General features: G+C 37.4%; 1 protein-coding gene across 5 annotated transcripts in view; it reads right to left on the bottom strand.

Annotated features, from left to right (window-relative positions):
- Window positions 1-21620, bottom strand: part of LOC137023097 (rho GTPase-activating protein 42) — a 165064-nt gene that overhangs the window by 53454 nt on the left and 89990 nt on the right. For all 5 annotated transcript variants that reach the window (XM_067389737.1, XM_067389738.1, XM_067389739.1 and 2 more), the window contains exon 4: window positions 20755-20826. In XM_067389737.1, the coding sequence (XP_067245838.1) occupies window positions 20755-20826 (72 nt within the window). The remainder of the gene's footprint in view (window positions 1-20754; window positions 20827-21620) is intronic.

Raw genomic sequence — 21620 nt, 5'->3', positions numbered from 1 at the left:
TGAACGAAGTTGGACATAGTGGTGTATTAGAGGTAAAAAATGATATAAATAATGTTCGGTTTCTCACAGAAACTGATCGTTTCGTGTCTTAGGACATTAATGTGTCGTCACGAGCCGCAGGTTTTAATTTTGATTTGTCTAAGCAAGTTTTATTTACTGTTATAGTTGAAGTTACCATCTACTGCTATTATTTGACTGACAGACGGCAGCGGTTGCAGTTAAAAATCATAATTTGCGTTCGACTGAAGAAAAAAAGTCATCTACATCTTGGATGCACTGGGGGTAAGCAGATAAACATCAAATTTTCATTTTTGGGTGAACTATCCCTTTAAGGGTGCATTCACACTTGGTTCAATCGCTTTGTCTGAACCTGAGCTTGACCCCCTTGTCCCATTAACTGTTTTCAGTTTCAATTTGAACTGTGTTTGTTTGCTTTATTAAAGCAAGAGTTTACTCCTGTTGTTCAGTAACAACGACGCAAGAGAAGGCGGTAAAATGTATAGCGTTCCTTGCCTCCCTTTTATACATTGGTTTTTAAACATTTGGGTTTGTTTCCAAAGCACCACATAATGGCAATTGTGTCTGCAGCAAATGTATTGAAAATATTTTAAAGAATATGGGAGTTCATTTCTACAGAAATGAGAAATACATTCTCTTTGCTTGCAGTGCATCAGTAGCCTGACTTCGTCATACTCATATTCTAGGCAGAATGTGAGTCTGATACTGCTCCATTGCACTTGAATTATGGGGCGTGTCTTAACCGAACCAGTAAAAAAAAAAACTTTGCACTCAATTGGATAGACCTACAACCAATCAGAGCAACGCAGTAAGTGACGTATGTTGAACTTGTACTTAAACTTTTGCTGAATCCCGTTGGAAGGACGGCAAACACATCTTTCCCATCGACAAATGCCTTGATTGCGGTTCTTTGTTCGCCTTTTAAAATTAATGCGCTGTCGATTTCTTTTATTACAGACGTGATAGCGGAATCTAAACATCTTACTTCTCCAGCTGCAGTCATCGTTGGTGAAAACCAATTCAACCCAAGCGCTCTTTGATGACGTGGGTGGTTACGTAACCGAAGATAGCCTGTCCATCATCGATTAAAGCCCGCCCTGGCAATTTGATTGGCTCGGCCTTCTGGGAGCCGAGCATAATTACTCCACAATGGATCGAGTCCAGACTGAACTGATTCACTAGCCTGGGTGCCAGCCCGAACCCCGCCCACAACATTTTTTGGACGGGGTTTGGGCTGGCACCCAGGCTAGTGCATCAGTATCGCTTGTCAGGAAATTAGAAAAAAAAAAAAACAACAAAAAAACTAAATCATACATTATCACTAGCAAATAACTCCCACAATTTAGTATGATTTTGTTTATTTCAGCAGCAAACTATACCGGAGTTCACATGACCCATACCCTAGACCATCTTTTTAAAGTGGACTCAGGTACGGTTTCTGAGTTTGGATAACATTGCTGCGAACTGTCCCTTATTGACAATTCCCCATAATAGATTGTTGCATAAATTAACTATCAATTAATCAAGTAATCATTAACCTTGAACTTATGCATATATTCCTGAAAATGTCTAAACTAGCATGATGCAACAAGCATATTTGTTTCAGTTAGAGACCAAACTATACCAAGTATTTGTATGAGATAGCATTTGAACGTTGGATGTGCTGAGTAAGGACGTGTCGAGACCAATCAGAAACTTTTTTGCAGCTGGAGTGCTCTTTGATTGGTTTGATCGCTCAGATTGACAGGTCTTGATTTACCATGCGCCACATAATAGGAGCAAACAGCTGAAACAATGCTGGAAGATCATTACTAGTCCACCAGGAACTTATTAATTGTTTATCACTTGTTTGCAGGGTTTATGTACCCTTTGTTAGTAATGTTTCGAAATAAACCACTAGACTACCTAATCAAATGAATGGCTAGAAGACATTAATACATTCAGCATCCATAACTACAGCTTTCCTTGTGTGTCTGCTCTTTTTGACTCTAATGATGACCTTGACTTATTGACCATTGATAAGTTTTTTCTATTAAAGTGTTAGAAATGTTAAAAATTACATTTTCTGTCATTAAGTACTCACCCTTGTGTTGAGGTTTTTTATTAACCCCAATAGAAAGCAATGTAACTACCATCATTCAAGGTCCAGGAAAGTAGTAAAAACATAATTAAAATAGTCAATGTGACGCAATGATGAAGCGAACGAGAATACTTTTTGTGCAGAAAAAACAAAAATAACAACTTTATTCAACAAATTCTTCTCAACCCTAATAGACCTGTACACAGTTGACGCAGTTCAGTCCGAACGCCGACTCAGTATTGGCCAGCTCTTCTTAGGATGCTTTCACATTAGCCCTTTTTGGTGCGCAACCGGCTTCGATTGACGTCAGACTTCAGCACGTTTGGACGATGTGAACACTGTCTTCGCACCCGCGAACCGTACCCGAGTTCACTTGAAAAGGGTGGTCTGGGGTGCGGTTCAAGTGAACTCCGGTACGGTTCGCTTCTGATAATAAAGCAAACGTACCAAATTGCAGAAGTGAACCGCTATTAATTCCGTAATATTTGGTAAAAATGTGTGTTTGTGTGTGTTTCACTCACTTTCCTGAAGAGCGTGACTGACGTGCTGCAGGCGGAGAGCTGTAGTCTGCCTTCTACATTCATGGCAGATAGACGCAAGTGCCGTTATGAACAAAACCAACGGTTCAAAAACAAAAATAAAAGTGAGTAGAGCAACGTTATACATTTTGCCGCCTTATCCTGCGCCATCGTTAACGGAGTAAACAGCTGCTGGTTTGATGGTGCAAACGAACCATGGGTCGGACCCAAATAACAAATAATATGAACACAGTCCAGTGGGGGCAAGGGGAGGGGGGGGCAATCGAACTCGGGTTCGGTTCAGGCAATTGTACCAAGTGTGAAAGCACCCTTAATTTGATGTCAGCATCACACGCATGTGTCGTGCTGCTCACATGAACAGCATTGGCCAATACTGAGCCGGCGTTCGAATGTAAACACAAAAGTGCTGAACTGCGTTTACTGTGTCAACTGCATACGAGTCTGACAGGGTAGAGAAGAATTTGTTAAATAAAGTTGTTATTTTTGTTTTTGCGCACAAAAAGTATTCATCTCGCTTTATAAAATCAAGGTTGAACCACTGCAGTCATGTTGACTATTTTAACAATGTTTTTAGTACTTTCCTGGACCTTAAATGACAGTAGTTATGTTGCTTTCTGCTGGGGGTAAAAAAAAAAAAAAAAAAAAAAAAACATAAATAAATAAATAAAAAAAAAACAGATTTTTATCAAAAAATATCTTTATTTGTGTTACAAAAATGATAGAAGGTCTTATGTTTGTGGAATGACATTAGGGCGAGTACTTAATGACAGAAATTTCATTTTTGGGTGAACTAACCCTTTAAATTATTATCAACAATTAATAGATAGTTAACATTCCCTAGTTCACATCATGCAAATGGACCAAACTCTGATGTCAAAAGAAAAAAGGTGCACACCAAAAGCGCTATTGTGAAAGCACCCAAAGCTGCATAGGGGTTAAGTATAACTTTGTGAATGGCACACATTCAAAATCCAGGAAAATGTTATGCTTCTACAGGAACAGAATCAATGCAGGGTGACCCATAAATCAGTAAGTCACGCTACCCAGTGTGATTCTGTTCTGTTGGCCCAGCAGGGCTTCTGCTGACCATCAGGGCTTTGTTTCAGACTTTCAACAATTTACTGCCATCCTCTACTGACTTGACTTCACATGACCTCGCATGCTCATTGGGGCAGTCTGAACTGCAGCCAGGTTAAAGACCACTGTGCCATGGAAGGGGCCCTGCATGACAGGCAGACTTCAGATCCCCCACAGAGTGACCAAAAAAAAAGCTAGGCAGACAAACATATGTGCATGAGCACACACACACTCACAGAGAATCTTGGAGCCTGCGGAGCCACCTGGCCAGACAGGCTGATGGCACAGATTTTGAGTGATCACTGCCTCAGATACTGACAGCTCCAAGGGGAAACAAACCAACACCCCCAGGGGTGCACTGCACAAACAGCCTTATGCTTTCTCTCTTCTGCTTTTAGGAGTCATTAGCCAATATTCCAATTTTGCGAGCGTGGTGCCAAGTCTAAACAATTGTGATGGAATGTCTTGCCACTGTTTATTACACTCTGATAGAAGTTCAATGAAAAAATATGATTGGATCAACTTACTAAGTACCAGAAGAGGAGAGAAGAGAGGAGACAGACTGATAAGATGAGAGGGGAGGACAATAAGAGAGAGAAGAAGAGAACACAAGATGAGACAAGAGAAAAGAAGAGAGAAGAGATGGCGAGATGAGAATAGATGAGAACAGACAAACTGAAGAGGAGAAGAGAGAAGAGGAGACAGAAAAGAGTGATGAGACAAGATAGTATGATAGGAGAGAAAGGAAGAGAAGAAAAAATGACAATGTGAAGAAACGCAAGGATAAATTGAGACAGAACAGAGAAGACAAGATGAGGGGAAAGGATAGAAAACAATAATGAAAGAGCAAAAGTGAAGAAGAGATGACAAAAAACCGAGAAGAGACAAAGACGAGATGAAACAAGAGGTGAAGACGAGAAGAGACAAGAACAGAGGAGAGACTAAAAGAAATGAGAGAATATTTGACAAAAGGCAGACTGAGATAAGATGAGCAGTGAAAACAAATGACAAGAGACAAGAACAGAGCAGATGAGACAATACAAGACAAGATGAGAAGTGGAGAAGAACAGAAGATGAGACAAAAGAAAAAAAGAGAGGAGAGGCGAAAACTAGAGAAAGACAAGAACAGAGGAGAGGAGACGATACACAATGAGAGAAGATCAGAAAAAAGACAAACTAAGACAAGATAAGCAGTAAGAGACAAAGAGAAAAGACAAGATAAGATTAGAAATGAGGAAAACTGAGTTGAGACAAGACAAGGGGTGAAGACAAAATGAGAAAGAGAAGATGAGATGAGATATATAGGGGTGTTGAAATTAATCGTTTATATGATGCATCACGGTGTGGATGTGGGCGATTCTGCATCTATGCAGTAATAGATTCAAATAGCTTTATTGCAAATAGCCCACTGACGTTTGTCTGATGTCATTCGTCACATACAAGCTTCTCACACTAGGTTAAAATGGCGGAAAGAGACGAGACACAAACGAGTAATAAAATGCAAGTGCATTTGTGTGCGTGCGTGCGTGCGAGTGTGTAAGCGTTATTGGAACTTAAAGGGGACATATCATGAAAATCTGATTTTCCATGTTTAAGTGCAATAAAGTTTTATATATTTCCATGTTTAAGTGCCTAGAAAACGTGAAAAAGGACAACCCAATAACTTTCTTTTTGCAACTATGTAAAAAAAACCCTTGTGACGTAGGAAGGAGATCTTATTATATCACCGCCCCTTAATCTGCATTGTTTCCACACATGGTGCCGCCATTTTGTTTTCGCAAGCAAAAACGGTGTACCAGTTCTAAGACCGTGGCAAAAGTTTGATTAAAGCATGCTAACTGTTCTGTCATTGGCTGCACAGAACACTATTTAGAGTCTTGTTAGCTTGGATAGCCTGCAAGTTGACCCTGGATTGCTAAAAAAGGAGCGTTTCTGTCCAAACGATATTTTGGAAAAAATACTAGACCAATCACAGCATGTGATAGCAATCATAAAATGTTAGCTTTGTGTGTTGCTCTGTTTGGCAAACAGGTACGCCATGTATAGTGGGCATCCATTGTGCATAAAAGATTGACATGACAGCACATGCTAGTTGATGAGTTACATCACCTCCACAGCAACTACATAAATTTATCCACTAACCATTCAGAAATGTCCAGATGCATTCTTAAAGATGTAACTTCTTCCTGAGTCTCTCTATCAATGCCCGACTCCAATTTGAACAATGTAAGGCTGAACACTGACGATCGTCATTTTGGCTGCGTGAGATTCTCCAGCTTTGTTGTTGTTGAGCAGAGACTTAGGGTGCGTTCACACTTGGCATGTTTGGTTTGATTAAAATGAACCCTGGTGCGATTGCTCTGTTAGTGCGGTTCATTTGAACGTGTGAATGCTGCCATTCGAACTCTGGTGCGCACCAAACAAGCGGACCAAGATCGCTGAAAAGGTGGGTCTCGGTCCGCTTCCAAACGAACTCTGGTGGGGTTCGAATGATATATGAAAGCAACGAACCAAAAACAGGAAGATGAGACCCTAAAAAGGACAGAGTCTTCAGGCATATCGTTTTTTTCTCGCATAGTTGCCCATCACAGGCATCAGACGCGTCTCCACGCAGCAGAACGTTTGTGTGTGTGACGGATGGATTCCCGCCACTGTTTTGACTACTTTACACATTTTATAAGCTCTTTATGAGTTCCCAGCTGGCCAAAATACCATCATATGCAGGCTACACGAGCGCATTTACCTCAGCACACAGCATTGTTTTGGATGTTCGGTAAGTTCCGTCTAAAAATAGGCAATGCGTTATAAGATCCGATGGATCAGGTTGTGAATGTATCCCTATGCCTTTAGATAAAATTGCCAATCTGAATGCTAATCAGACCAGGACTGTTTTTTTTCCTTTTTTGTCCGGACCAAACAAACCGAACTACAAGTGTGTATGCACCCTTATATTACATCTTGTGAAAAGGGGCATTATAGGTCCCCTTTAAGAACACTACTTGACAGTTTAATTCGCTTTTAAGGCCCTATAATACACCCGGTGCAATGCGCCGCAAGGCGCAGTGCAAGTATGTTTGCTAGTTTGCTTCCGGCGCTGTTCGCGTTTACCCGTTCAGTGCCACGTCCTTAAATTAGTAAATGCAGTTGTGCCAGTTAGTGCGCCCATGGGCGTGCTGGTCTAAAAAAGAGGTGTGTCCAGGCGCATTGCTATTTTAAGGAGCTGAAAATAGACTGCGCCATAGACCAACTTAAACTTGGTCTAAAGTCTAAAGTCAATGGCGCAATATTTTTTTGTTAGAGCGCGTTGGTAGAAACTGTGCCTCTGGGCGCGTCCACAGTGCGCGTTGACTTTTGCTTATTACACACAGGGATACGCATCACACAAACATGCCAAATATTAAAAACAAAAGGATTACAGTGTAAAAGAATATTATTGTGTAGGCTACATAAATATAAAAATGTAAAGATGAAAAGTCATTGCGTGTATTAGAATTAGGCTACCTATTTTCAATTCAGCCTATTACTACTTATAACGGACACAATCACTGCTAATTCATCCCACGCCTTCTTCACCTCGGGAAGCTTTGCTGGATTCCTGCTTGTCCCGTAGATGATCTGCTCGCGCGCTTTAACTTCGCGCACAAGCAGATCAGTTTCTCTACGCTTGAAAAGCATTCAGCTTTTCCGCCAACAAATTCCGCCATGTAAATAGCAATCGCTCTTAAAGGGAATGGGAGATGACACTCCGATTGGTTCATTGAACGTTACGCCCATTACTCATTAAGAGAATAGGGACAACTCATTTCAAAAATGCACCCTGGCGTACAGACCGTTTTTCCGTTGTTAAAATAGCAAAAGTGGATTTGGACACGCCCTGAGTGCACCTGCGCACTTTGCGTTTAGATCGTTAAAATAGGGCCCTTAGTATTTATTGTTTATTAGTTCTAAATGCTTCTGTGGTATGCTGTGTTCAGACTTACATTTTGTTTGATGTTTGCTATATTCAGGAAGTGAACTTTCTTGGAGTAGATAAAATAAGTTCATATATCTGACTGCTAAATGTAGCCATGTGCACTAATATTGAAAATTGATGCATCACGACACATTGTGGAATCGAAATGAATCGTTGACAGGATAATAGTTAATCGTCATGAATAATGGATAACAGTGAATCGTCATGAAACCAGTGACAATTCACACCCCTAATGAGAGAAGAGGTAGAGACTAAAGAGAAGAGTCCTGTCCTGTGCTGCTCCCTAGAGAACTGAGGATCATAATGAGCAGTGACATCCTCAGTATCTTCCCACAACACTTCAATTACATTCATTAAGGGTTAATCAGTCCTCTGTTACCTAATAAGAGCAGGTGGGATGTTACATGTGCCTGAGCAGTCGCTTGGAAACATCTGAAGCTCTACTGATGCAGTGCAGTGCTCTTGAAAGAAACAGCTCTTTTTTGGCAAATTGTCACATGGTTAATTGCACATAGAGTCCAGGGATAATTAAGCAGTAGCATCTCAACTAGATGAGCTATTTTGATGACATTCAAAGCATGTTCTCACCTTCCTACTACAACATAAAAACCAAAGAAAAACACAAAAACAAACATCCTTAAAGGATACTGCATAATAAGAACAGTACATAATAAGAACAGTAAAAAAAAAAAAAAAAAAAGTACAAAAAAGTAGATTCTGTTAAAATATTCTATGCACACATCACTTGTAGCATTGGGAATTGTGGCTGAACAATACTGAACACGGTGTTAAACAAAAGAACCTTATTTTTTACTAGCTAGAGTCTTATAGAGTTTTATATTAGCATCCTGTCCTACAAAGCAAGTGCTTGACTGTCTAATTTTAATGAAATAGGATAACCAAGACTGCATTTCAAACATTTAAAGAGTTTCTAAATAAAAAAAGGTAAAGTGCAATTTATCAATGTTAAAATATTTAATCCCAAAACAATACATGGTGCAGATTCTGCAGAAACAAATACGAGTATGTCACTGGGGAACAATGGCAGACAGTGGGAGTGTTCATGAAACTTGGTTGCAAATAATCATTATTTAGCATTATTCTGGTTCAATTTACTGGTAGATTATGGTAACTACATCATTTTGTGAACAAAAGGGCTTTTTTCTCCATTCATTGATGGAAGCTACTCTATAAAATTCTCTAATATTTCATTATGTCATTGTAGATATTTCACCAGTCCCCAGTTTTTGAAAAGCTCTTAAAAGCATGAAATAGCGATAGCTGAACAACTGCCATTGAGATGAATGGGAATGCTAATGGCTTGCTTTTTGTTATTATAGACCTTGTCTCTAGTGGTGCAGAAATTACATACTGCACCCTAAAAAAAGCAATATTTGTGATCATAAGGAAGCTACAAATAATTTATCATGATTGGTTCAAAAATCTTTAGCACAACAGTTATCAAGCTGTCATTTTTTATTATTATTATTAAGCATTATTATGCAAACATCAGTGCTCTGTAATCACAGAACTGAATACTAACAAACCCACAGTGCATTTCACTTCTTGCTTTACAGAAGCGTCGCAGAGACAAGAGACGTGTTCTTCCTTCAGCATTTCATCTAAGACATAAAAGCTATTATTTCCTATCAAGCACACGAGGGGTAAAGGCCAACATCCCACCCCTTATTTTTTATAATATTTCTACAGACAAGAAGCTTCTCTCATAGCTCTCCTTCTGATGAAGGTTTGCAGTAATCCTTGAATCTGTCCGCCTCCCATTGAGAAAAGTTATTTAAAAATACACTGTACTGCACTCAGCAGGAAGTGCCCCAGATTAGAGGGGCCTTTAACAACGATGACCTGGACACATACCCATTCATCATGAATTTTGAAACCCAAGAAAAGCCCGACAGGAACACCTCAGATACTAGACGCAGCTCTTGTCCAGCAACAGAGATCATTATTTGGTTCCAAAGTTGCCTACCTAACATTAGACAGAATTGTAAGGCACCACAGACTTGTTCCAAACAGAAGGCAGCATTGCATGTATCCTTCACGAATTATGCAATCCCAGAATACATTGTAAAAAGCTCAGAATCTTTTTTGATTGTAAATTCTTTTTATATAGAATATATATAATATAGAATGTTTATATAGAATGTTGACTATGCTATGGCACAATAGGGCAGCACAATTAATCGAATTTCTAATCATGCTTCTGATTACGGATGCCACGAGCACCCACCATTTTTAAAAAGCCGTATACACAGCCTATATATTTACTCCACGAACTAACTCTACAAACATGGAAAACAGTGATAGATGGACATCTCAGCCTTATGCTAGGAGAAAATCCAGCACGACTGTGAGCAGCCCAAGCGAAACATGATTTTGTATTTCTGCTCAGCAAGGGACATTGGGCATTAGCCACACAGCAATACTTTTTCATATACTGTCTACTTTTTTTTGTATAACAGTTCTGTCTAATAACGTATTAGACAGGACTGTTAAACAGATTGTAAACTAATGAAGACGGCTCAGGATCTGGCTGAGCTGTTCTCATCGCCGTAGACATAAAAGTCTGCTGCGCCGTCAAAATAAGTCACAACAACAAGCACAGTTTATGTCACTTCAGAGTTCCTACTGGCGGTGCGAATGCAACAAGGAAATGGCCCATGTGTTTATTTTTTTTTTTTATTATTATTTAAAGATAAAACCAAACGAATGTACAGTTGACATTTGAGAAGTAATGCTATAGAAAAGCAATAAACAAAATTTTATTTTTATATAAGAATCTGGCATGCAGTTGCTTCAAACAATCGTAGAAAGCTATTCAAAACATCATTCAATGTAAATTGTGAAAATCGCAACTAATAATCGCAATTACAATTTCAAGGGAATAATCGACAATTATGATTTTTGTCATAATCATGCAACCCTATTAGACAGTATGGAAGCTTGTTTTCACCATGGAAGAAAACTCACAACTGCAACTTGAAAACTTGCAATCGTGAGTTGTAAAGTTAGAATTACGAAATATAAACTCGCAATTGCGAGTTACAAGTTTATATCCCGCAATTCTGCCTTTTTTTCTCAGAATTTTGATATATAAACTTGCATTTGTGAGTTATAAAGTCAGAATTGTGATCTTGCAATTGTAGGCAAGTTTCCATAGCAGTGATTATCAATATAAATTAAAAATCCTACTTACTATATGTCAAAAAGACTGACGCTCAATGAATTCATAATAATCAGCTTATGAGAAAAGGTGTTTAAAACTGGTGAAAATTAAATTCACAAATGAAGATCTATGTGGACCTATAACTACTTTTTTTTTTTTAAGATTTTAGGTTAAAATTTATAAATATTCTTTTATAAATATTTTGATGTTTTGAACTGGAAAGTATGTATAAAAACATATATATATCCAAAAAAGCAGTTGCTGATGTAGATGGTAGACATCCTTTTAAAAGACATACTAGTTGCTTAAATCCATTATTTAAGCAGCTACAAATGAAAGGACAGGCATCTACAATAGCTAAAGAACTCTGTGAACATAAACAATGGATGGTGTAATTCTTGCCCATGATTACAAGTTATTCCTTTCACAATGTACTTCTTTCAGTAACTGCATGTTTGCACAATGTTCAGAGTTTTGTGGTTACCTTGAATGTCATCAGATATGCAACGGTCTAGGGAAGTGGGAGTGTGTCGAGATTGACTGTGTGAGTTTTTTGTGTAAGCGAGGTCTAGTCTGTGGATCTTTGAGTGGTTAAGGATGCAAACAAATCTTTAGCTCTGTTTTTGACCAGGGTTAGTTTGACCTGCCAGCTGGAAATGCAAGGTCTCAGAGATAAACATTCAACTGAACCCACCGACTCCACTCTACAATCTCAGTGAGACGCTTTTGTTTACCTTGTACCTTGTGGTATCCTAACTGAAAAGGAACCTCACAAGTTTCTGATTTAAAATGCACCAGCAACTCAATGGTCAATGGTTTCTCAAACATACCATAAGTACATTGTAAAAATTGGCAATGTGCAATTGTTACTTTCAAGAAACCTTTTCTCAACTTATGGTTTTATTACTTTCATTCTCTCTACATCTGTACAATGCACCACCAATGGATCTCTTATATAAATTCTAGTGTGTAGTTGCTAATGCTCAGTTGATTAACAAAGAGTCTGACTTAACAAAGAGTTAATGACTCTATACTATAATAATCTCAATAGAAGCAGCACACTCAAATACTGGGTGAAATACTGAATTTAATTAGATTATACTTTTAGTATTACATAAACCTTAAATCCAGCCACCATCTTGAAAATCGTCAGTGTGCTCTTTGAAATGCATTCTGGGATCACCTTGTTTGCAAATGATAGATACTCATTCAGTACAATTCTGATGTTTTTTTCTCTTATAAAACACCATATTTTACTACCTACTGTTTGGAACACACTTGGAGCACATCTTTGATGCCTAAAAATGCTGTCTAGGTAGGTGAATCCCTAGTTTTTAGAACAGAGCCATAATTTAGAAAGGCCATTCCACCAAAACTTTCACACTTAAAAATGTTCATGAAGACATTTTAAGACATGTTTTTCATAAAAACACCCACACCTCTCATGCGTCCAGCAAGCATGTTTGAGCTTCCATTTACCATATTCGTGCTTTGTATGTGCGTTGATGTTTATATGTGAATAAAGGCTTAAATTTAATCTGTTCATCATATAAAGTGTTTGTTTCTCTTCAGAAAACTTGGATTAAACCATTATTATAGATTACTTTTATGATGTCTTTATGAACTTTTTGAAGTGTCAAAGGTTTGGTGGAATGGACATTTGATAGAGGGACGAAATTCTTTTAGGTTTCATTAAAAATATCTTCATTTGTGTTTTGAAGATGAACAATTGATGACAGAATTTTCATTTTTGTGTGATTTGTATGATTTAAAGGTGCCATAGAATGGAAAATTGAATTTACCTCAGCATAGTTGAATAACAAGAGTTCAGTACATGGAAATGACATACAGTGAGTCTCAAACTCCATTGTTTCCTCCTTCTTATATAAATCTCATTTGTTTAAAAGACCTCCGAAGAACAGGCGAATCTCAACATAACACAGACTGTTATGTAACAGTTGGGATCATTAATATGTACGCCCCCAATATTTGCATATGCCAGCCATTCAAGGCATTAGACAAGCCAGTATTAACGTCTGGATCTGTGCACAGCTGAATCATCAGACTAGGTAAGCAAGCAAGGACAATAGCGAAAAATGGCAAATGGAGTGATAATAACTGACATGATCCATGATAACATGATATTTTTAGTGATATTTGTAAACTGTATTTCTAAATGTTTCGTTAGCATGTTGCTAATGTACTGTTAAATGTGGTTAAAGTTACCATTGTTTCTGTATTCACGGAGACAAGAGCCATCGCTATTTTCATTTTTAAACACTTGCAGTCTGTATTAATGCATAAACATAACTTCATTCTTTATAAATTTCTCCAACACTGTGTAATGTTAGCTTTAGTCACGGAGTACTATCAAACTCATTCAGAATCAAATGTAAACATCCAAATAAACACTATACTCACATGATCCGATGCATGCTTGACGAACACTTTGTAAAGATCCATTTTGAGGGTTATATTTGCTGTGTGAACTTTGTTTATGCTGTTTAAGGCAGTCGCGAGCTCGGGGGCGGGGAGTGCGAGGAATTAAAGGGGCAGCAGCCTGAATCGGCGCATATTTAATGATGCCCCAAAATAGGCAGTTAAAAAAATGTATTAAAAAAAATATATATATGGGGTATTTTGAGCTGAAACTTCACAGACACATTCAAGGGACACCTTACACTTATATTACGTCTTGTGAAAACGTGTTCTATGGCACCTTTAATTATTTTTGTTAATCCTGAAGAGAGACACTGGTTGATAATCATTAGTTAGACATTACCAAAATGTAGTTTTTTCCTATTTTATTTTATTCTTATTTATAATAAAACAATTTGTGAATCAGAGGCTGTTCTTTGAAGTTATTCAAACCTAGGATCCTCAATTACCTAGTATATGCTAGGTAGTTCGGTTGATCGGTAAAAGTCATTTTAACAGAAGTCTAAAAATGTATGTTTTGTAAAATTTTGGACGGATTCTCCCAACCACCCGCATGCGAAAACTCGATGGTTCTGCACAAATTGCTTAAGCTGTGTGACATGTTAGCTTCAAAACTAAGAAATTTCACCAAAAGATGTCAACTTTGAGGCACTATTCATTTTGTACCTACATTCTTCAATTAAAGGATTAGTTCACTTTCAAATAAAATTTTCCTGATAATTTACTCACCCCCATGTCATCCAAGATGTTCATGTCTTTCTTTCTTCAGTCGAAAAGAAATTAAGGCTGTTGATGAAAACATTTCAGGATTATTCTCCTTATAGTGGACTTCAGTGGCCTCCAGATGCTTGAAGGTCAAAATTACAGTTTCAGTGCAGCTTCAAAGAGCTTTAAATGATACCAGATGAGGAATAAGGGACTTATCTAGCGAAACGATCGGTCATTTTCGAAAAAAAAAAAAATATGTTTTATATAAACAAATGATCGCCTTCCAAGTGGTTCCACCAAAACTGCACTTTTGTATTCTTCAAAAAGCTTATGCTGAATGTCCTACGCCTTCCCTATTCTACTTACGCTTTTTAAGCTTTTTGAAGAATACGGAAAGCAGAAGCGATCATTTGTTTATAAAGCATATACATTTACATTTTTTTTAGAAAATGGCCGATCGTTTCTCTAGATAAGAGCCTTATTCCTCGTCTGGGATCATGTAGAGCTCTTTGAAGCTGCACTGAAACTGTAATTTTGTAATCTTCAAGTGTTTGGAGGCCACTGAAGTCCACTATAAGGAGAATAATCCTGGAATGTTTTCATCAAAAACCTTAATTTCTTTTCGAATGAAGAAAGAAAGAAAGACATGAACATCTTGGGTGACATGGGGGTGAGTAAATTATCAGGAAAATTGTATTTGAAAGTGGACTAATCATTTAATGTAAACTTTATAGTTACCTACACAGTGTGTAGTAGAATATCGGATATCAATAAAACACATTGTCAAATTATATTTGAAAGGATTATTGCCATCCCATATACATCAGATTATATTTTACAAACTAATATATATATATATATATATATATATATATATATATATATATATATATATATATATATATTTTTTTTTTTTTTTTTTTTAATAGTACTTATCTGTATTTAAATGTCAGAATCATAGAAAAACATCACGAGCGCTGAGCATGTCCATCTCGAACATAGATTTAAATTTAGCAGTTAATAACATGACACACTGAACACTCTAATCACAACGGTGTGATTGTACACTTCAAAGCGTTAATCATCAAATGTAAAAATATTATTTTTTGGAAGCTGCATTCAAATCCATTTGGCTCACAAATCTGAGAGGGCATGTGAATGGGCATGACACCTCGGCTTCAACACAAACACTCTGAACACACAGACCTAATTATCACTCCTCCTTCACGTCTTTTCAGCTATTTTTTTTATAGTTGAAGTCCACAGTAACTTATCCAGCTATATATACTGTAGAATCTATTTAGAAGATGTATGTCATTTGAGATCTCCTGTCTGCCAATCTGTCTGCCTAACCACCTTAGTCAATCTCATAACGGCATGTTTCATTAGCAAAGTCTCAGTCAGGGCAGATGTTCATCTACCCCCTGCCGTTTGCCACCTGCTTCAGCCACCATCAGTCCAGAGGTGGCTTCACACGTGCCTCGTATCTCCAGCCGTCACTGTGACAGAAAACCACAGGCCCACATCTATCTTTACCCTATATTTCTCAGTAGGCCATGATGATCTAACTGCTGCTAGGCTTTTATGCTTTTTAAAGTTCATAAGGTGATTTTTAAAGTACATTTTTATAAGATATTCAAATTCTATCAGATAAAAACTGCCATCTGAAGCTAAATTAATACATTTTAATACTTGTTGGGGTATAATTGCGCCTTAGGAAGGTAAAAGGGTTGAAGGAAATAGGTTTGAGAATTTTATGTTTGTATTTGACTTTACAAATTTGAGGTCATGAAACTAAAAGATGCTTATTAGAATGGGAATTTACATGTGGTGCTTCTACAAAAATATCAACTGTAGAAAAATGTCACATTAACACACAGTACAAGCTGGCACCAGCTAGTCATGGTTAAAGTTGAGTATATGAAGGACAACAAATGACCCAGCTGGCTTTCATTTTATATTATTAATAAACAATGCAAGGCCAAGGTAAGAAGTGCTTGCTGCAGTTTTTAGTTTAATGAACCAGAAAATACTGTTACTGTTCGTAATAAATGCATCAGCATATGTTACTTTTGTGGTCCAGTTTGAGGGTGTAGCTTTATTTATTACAAGTTTTTTGATCTGAAATACCGATTTGATGGCCTGTTGGGGACAGTTTTATGAGATGTGGCTCACAGAGAATTACACACGCCAGACTTATACTGCCATTAGTTGAGATCATTAACTTCTGTTCTGGGGTAGATTTGTGCCAGTGACATTTGCAGAGGCAAAAGGCAAAAGTGAACTAACTCCAAATCATTAATAAAACAAAATCAATCTTGAAGACAAATATGGAAAAACTATACTAAATACCAATAAGTCAGTGCTTGTTTAAAAAAAAAGACACATTAATTGTAACTGCATGGAAAGACAAACAGGACAATTCTTCAAAATTTTCCTTGTGTTCCTTTAAAGTTGCACAGCTTGTGATTCTGAGCTCTGATGACCCATATGTAAGTGCTCTTCCCTTTGTAGTAAAAGCCTTGTGCCTGTGAGGTGGTGGGTAGGGCGGCTTGGCCAACAGGAAATAAATTGTTCAGGCTTTGGGCTTGGGCAGCCCTTTCATCGGCCACTGACCTCACTCTGTTAACCAGCTGGAGCTGCAGTGAGGCTGTAATTCCCTAATAAGGACGTCTATACCTCCCTGCAAACCCTCTGAACACTAAATTTGAGTGAGGGGGAGGCCTGGCAGCTGGCCGATTCCCCAAATTCCCATAATCCTTTAGTACGGCTCCTGACTCCACAGCTAGTGTTCAATCCATTCTCTGAATTTAGAGTGTGTTTATAGTAGAGGAGAAAGGGATCAGCTATTAAAGGCAAGTGGTTAAAAAGGAGATAAGGAGTAAAAGAAGAGACTTGGGTGATGGAATCTTGTCACCACAATATCTTGTTTTTTTATGGAATTGTGCAGTATTTATTATAAACAGTATCTGTGCACATCATCATTATTACTTTTTTAACTTGAAGTGACATCTCTTCCCTGATGACGTATTTACCTGTCACTCACATGAGATCGACCAATAGCAAACCACAACCATACAAACAATTCCTGATGGAAAAAATCAAGTCCCACCCTACATTTTTTCTTGTTCGAGAAGCTTGTGACTTTTTTCTCAAAATTGTCAGTTTACATCTCATAATTCTAACATTTTTCTCAGCATTTTGAAATGTAAACTCGCAATTCTGAGAAAAAAAATTCCTCAGAATTTAGTATATTATACTTTATGACTTGCAATTGCAAGTTATATCTCACAATTCTGACTTTGTTTCTCATAACTGCGATATCCCGCTGTTATATTATATATATATTTATTGATTTTATAACTCGCAAACCACAACCATCCAATCAATTCCTGATGGAAAAATTCAAGTCTTTCAAGGAGTGAAAGAAGAGATTTGGGTGATGAAATCTTGTCACCACAAAATCTTTTTTTTTTTTTTTTTTTTTGGGAATATTGCACTATTTATTATAAACGTTACCTGTGTACGTCATCATTATTTTACTTTTTTTAATAAATGCGCACTTATAATCTTTAATCAAAATAGCTTCCTCTCCCTCTTGAAGTGGCATCTCTTTTCGTCTCTGATGACGTTTACCGGCATGAGGGCGGGGCAACCTGTCACTCACATGAGATCGACCAATAGCAAACCACAACCATACAACCATACAACCATCCAAACAATTTCTGGTGGAAAAAAATCAAGTCCCACCCTGCATTTTTCTTGTTCGAAAAGCCATTTCACAAGGATATACTGTATATGGAAGCTTGTTTCCGCCAAGAATATATATTCCGAAGCTTGTGACTTTTTTCTCAGCATTGTGAGATATAAACTCGCGATTCTGAAAAAAAAAAAAGTCTTTTTTTCCCTTATATTGGACTTTAAATGTCAGAATTGTGAGTTTATCTTGCAATTCTGACTTTATTTCTTGCAATCGCGAGTTAATATCCCGCAAATTTTGACTTTATAACTCGCAAACCACAACCATCCAACCATCCAATCAATTCCTGACATTTGTCAGTTTATATCTCACAATTCTGACTTTATTTTCCGCAATTGCAAGTTAATATCCCACAATTTTGAAAAGCTTCAATAGATATACATAACAGGGAAGAGAATATTATTGCAAATTCAAAGTTATGTCATGAAACTCTAGATGCGCAGGCTAATAGGTCCTTAACTCAACGTTCTCGTAATCACATTATCTATAGGACACAGATGATTGGTTCCTGCTCTATTAATAGCCAATGAACTTGCATGCTCAATCTTCAAATACATGAGTAGAAATTGTCTTAGCAGTGCAGCGTGCTTTCAGAAACCCTCCACCTTCCCCAGCTCCACCTGTATAGATTTGCTATGGCTAATTCATGTACGTTATATTGTACAGCAGCAGCATGTCTTACTTGCTCACAGCATCGTGTCATGTGTGTATTGGCAGTAGCAAGTCCCGTACTTGCTCTGCAGCAGCAGAAGCGTAGCAGATCTCTTCCGCCAAGACCAAACATATCAACATTGTCATACCCATTACCATACTAAACACTCCGAGAGTTGTCATGACAGAACTTCCGTTTCATGCCGACTTTAAAAAGTGCTCTTTCTGCAGAGAGACGTTTAGGTGAATGTCATAAACCTGACGTCTTTCTAAATGTTTCGTTAGCATGTTGCTAATGTACTGTTAAATGTGTTTAAAGTTACCATCGTTTCTTACTGTATTCACGGAGACAAGACTGTTGTTATTTTCATTATTAAACACTTGCAGTCTGTATAATTCATAAACACAACTTCATTCTTTATAAATCTCTCCAATAGTGTGTAAAGTTAGCTTTAGCCACGGAGCACAGCTTCAAGCTCATTCAGAATCAAATGTAAACATCCAAATAAATATTATACTCACATGATCCGACACATGCATGCAATATGCATGATAAACATCTTGTAAAGATCCATTTGAGGGTTATATTAGCTGTGTGAACTTTGTAAATGCACTGTATTATAGTCAAGAGCTCGGGGGAAGGGAGAGCGCGATTTAAAGGGTCCGCAGCCTGAATTGGTGCATAGTTAATGATGCCCCAAAATAAGCAGTTAAAAAAATTAATTAAAACAAATCTATGGGGTATTTTGAGCTGAAACTTCACAGACACATTCAGGAGACACCTTAGACCTATATTACATTGTGTAAAAACTGGTTCTAGGGCACCTTTAAATGAACTGTTTTTCAAATATTTTTACTGAAAATCAAACGCGACACCACAGCGGTTGATCTCGATTTATGAGAATCAGGCCCTGCTTACATTGTGTCCACCCATCCGCTGAGAAGCAGAGAGAATACTGGTACTCTGGTCCTGCAAGTGAACCTTACACAAAGAGCGAGCCACAAGCACAAACCCTTTTAATGCAAAATAAATCAAAAGTGACTTTGAGGTAGGGCTATAAATCAGAGGGTTTGGGTTGTGTACAGATGGGTGAGCCTAACACTCGCTTTGAGAAGACACTCAGCATGTGTGTTTGAGTGTGTATAGGTATATTTATGTATGAGGGAGTGTAGCTGTACATATGTGTGACTGAATAAGTGTGTATGATCTTTTAGACCCCAAAGGGGTGAAACTGCTGGACATTTTGATGTTGCTGATTGTAATGTATAACAAGTTTCTACCTTACAGCAGTGCAGCCAATGTGTGTGTCTGTCCTTGGAAACGTGTTTGTGTTTAGACTGTGGACAAAGTTTGTTTGGACTATATTCTGCCAAAATCTGTTACTGTGTTATTTATGATTGCAATGATTCCTTATAAGGTTTTAGCTGCTAACATGATTTAATAAACCTATTAAATACCTAATGGTAATAATATTTTATAAATGTTTAGCCATTTCATACCACTAACTAAAAAGGAACTAAACGTGCCAACAGTATTACCATATTTGCCCTGCCATGTTTTCTTTTAAATAGTATATGAATCTGGTATATGAATAAAGTATATGAATATGGTAATAATTCAGGATCTACAGGTAAGTGTACATCAAAGCATTTTGGTATTTTATTTTTTTTTATATCTGATTTCATTATTGCACTGAGGTACCATCACAGTACTTTTTGTAGGGTACCTGCAAGTATAAAAAAAATACAATAAATATTAATTAAAAAAAAAAAAAAAGTTTTGGAGAATGTAGTTTATTTATGCTTTGCAGCACAGTATATCTCACTTACTCACTATTTGAAAGATTGCTGGGCATAATAAACATTGCACCATCACAGAAATTAAAGAGTTAGTTCACCCAGATGTACACGTAGATACTGAATAATTACCATATTCATAATATACTATAGTATTTACTTAGTATTCCACCATATTTCAAAAAATACATGGCAGGGTAAACATGGTCATACCTTTCGGACATTTTTAGCACTCTTGTAATGGATAAACATTCATAAAATATTACTATCTTCAGGTGTTTAATAAATCCATCAAATCATGCTAACAGCAAAAAGCCTTATAAGGAATAATTTAAGTCATAAATAACACAGTAGCAGATTTTAACAGAATATTGTCCAAACAAGATTTGTCCACAGTCTAAACACAAATGCATTTTCAAACACACATACACAAGCATGAATCATTTGCATATTTTAGCCATGTTGGTACCTAGTCCAAATACCAAAGGTATTTTTGGTTATTGTCAAAAGTGATATAGGATGACTTACTTTGGCTGCTCCGATCTGCTCTTTCCGGAATCTTTCCAAGGGTGTGATTAGAACATCATCCGCATTCTGTATCTGCAATCAATGAAGCATATAGATGTAAGGTTTTTCATGAGAAAACACTCTTCATTAAACTACATTAAATTCTGTGAAGTTCACAGCTTTAATTAAAGTTAGAAGGTTCATGCAGCATTAACGCCGAAGGCTGAGAATTTTAAAAAGCTCACCATTATGAGCAAATTTGTGGTGTGAGTTTACATTTCTGCAGCAGGCTTGTGAGAACATTCACACCAACACTTCAGAACAGCAGTAATGATTAGTGTGATAGAATTTCATTCATCAGTATTCATTTAATGAGAATTCCAGAGAAGACTGCAGCAGTTCACTCCACGGACTATTAAAATGAGGAAAATGAGCAATAATACAGACATTGTGAATTCGAGCAATAAAGAAATAAGAAAATGGCTTTTGTTTTAAACGGGCCATGAAACACACCAGTATTGTCAGAGCTGAGAGAAATATGGCCATCAACGACCAGAGAATGAGTTTTATGTGCCCAGATACCGTAGGCATGCGTTTGAAAGCTGAAATTTGTCTCTATACTGTATATTTGTGTTTGCTGTGGGTATCATAGCGTACCCTCGAAAAGACCCTCGTGACTCACACTCTTTCCAGCCTCACGGAGATAACAAGTGATTGCGTCCGTCACATTTACAATAATGATGCTGCTATGCTGTTCTGGGTATTTGCAAGGTACAGTAGTTGATAGGACATTGATAGGACAGGTTGTTGCTAGTGCATTGCTAGGGTGCTGTGTGGATGGTCACTCAGGCTTTAACAGGATGTTGCTAGGTGGATGCTATGGCTGC

This window comes from Chanodichthys erythropterus, chromosome 7 (assembly GCF_024489055.1).
Source record: "Chanodichthys erythropterus isolate Z2021 chromosome 7, ASM2448905v1, whole genome shotgun sequence".
Classification (NCBI taxonomy): domain Eukaryota; kingdom Metazoa; phylum Chordata; class Actinopteri; order Cypriniformes; family Xenocyprididae; genus Chanodichthys; species Chanodichthys erythropterus.
Note: the sequence above shows the minus strand (reverse complement) of the source record. Positions and strands in the feature narration are given on the sequence as shown.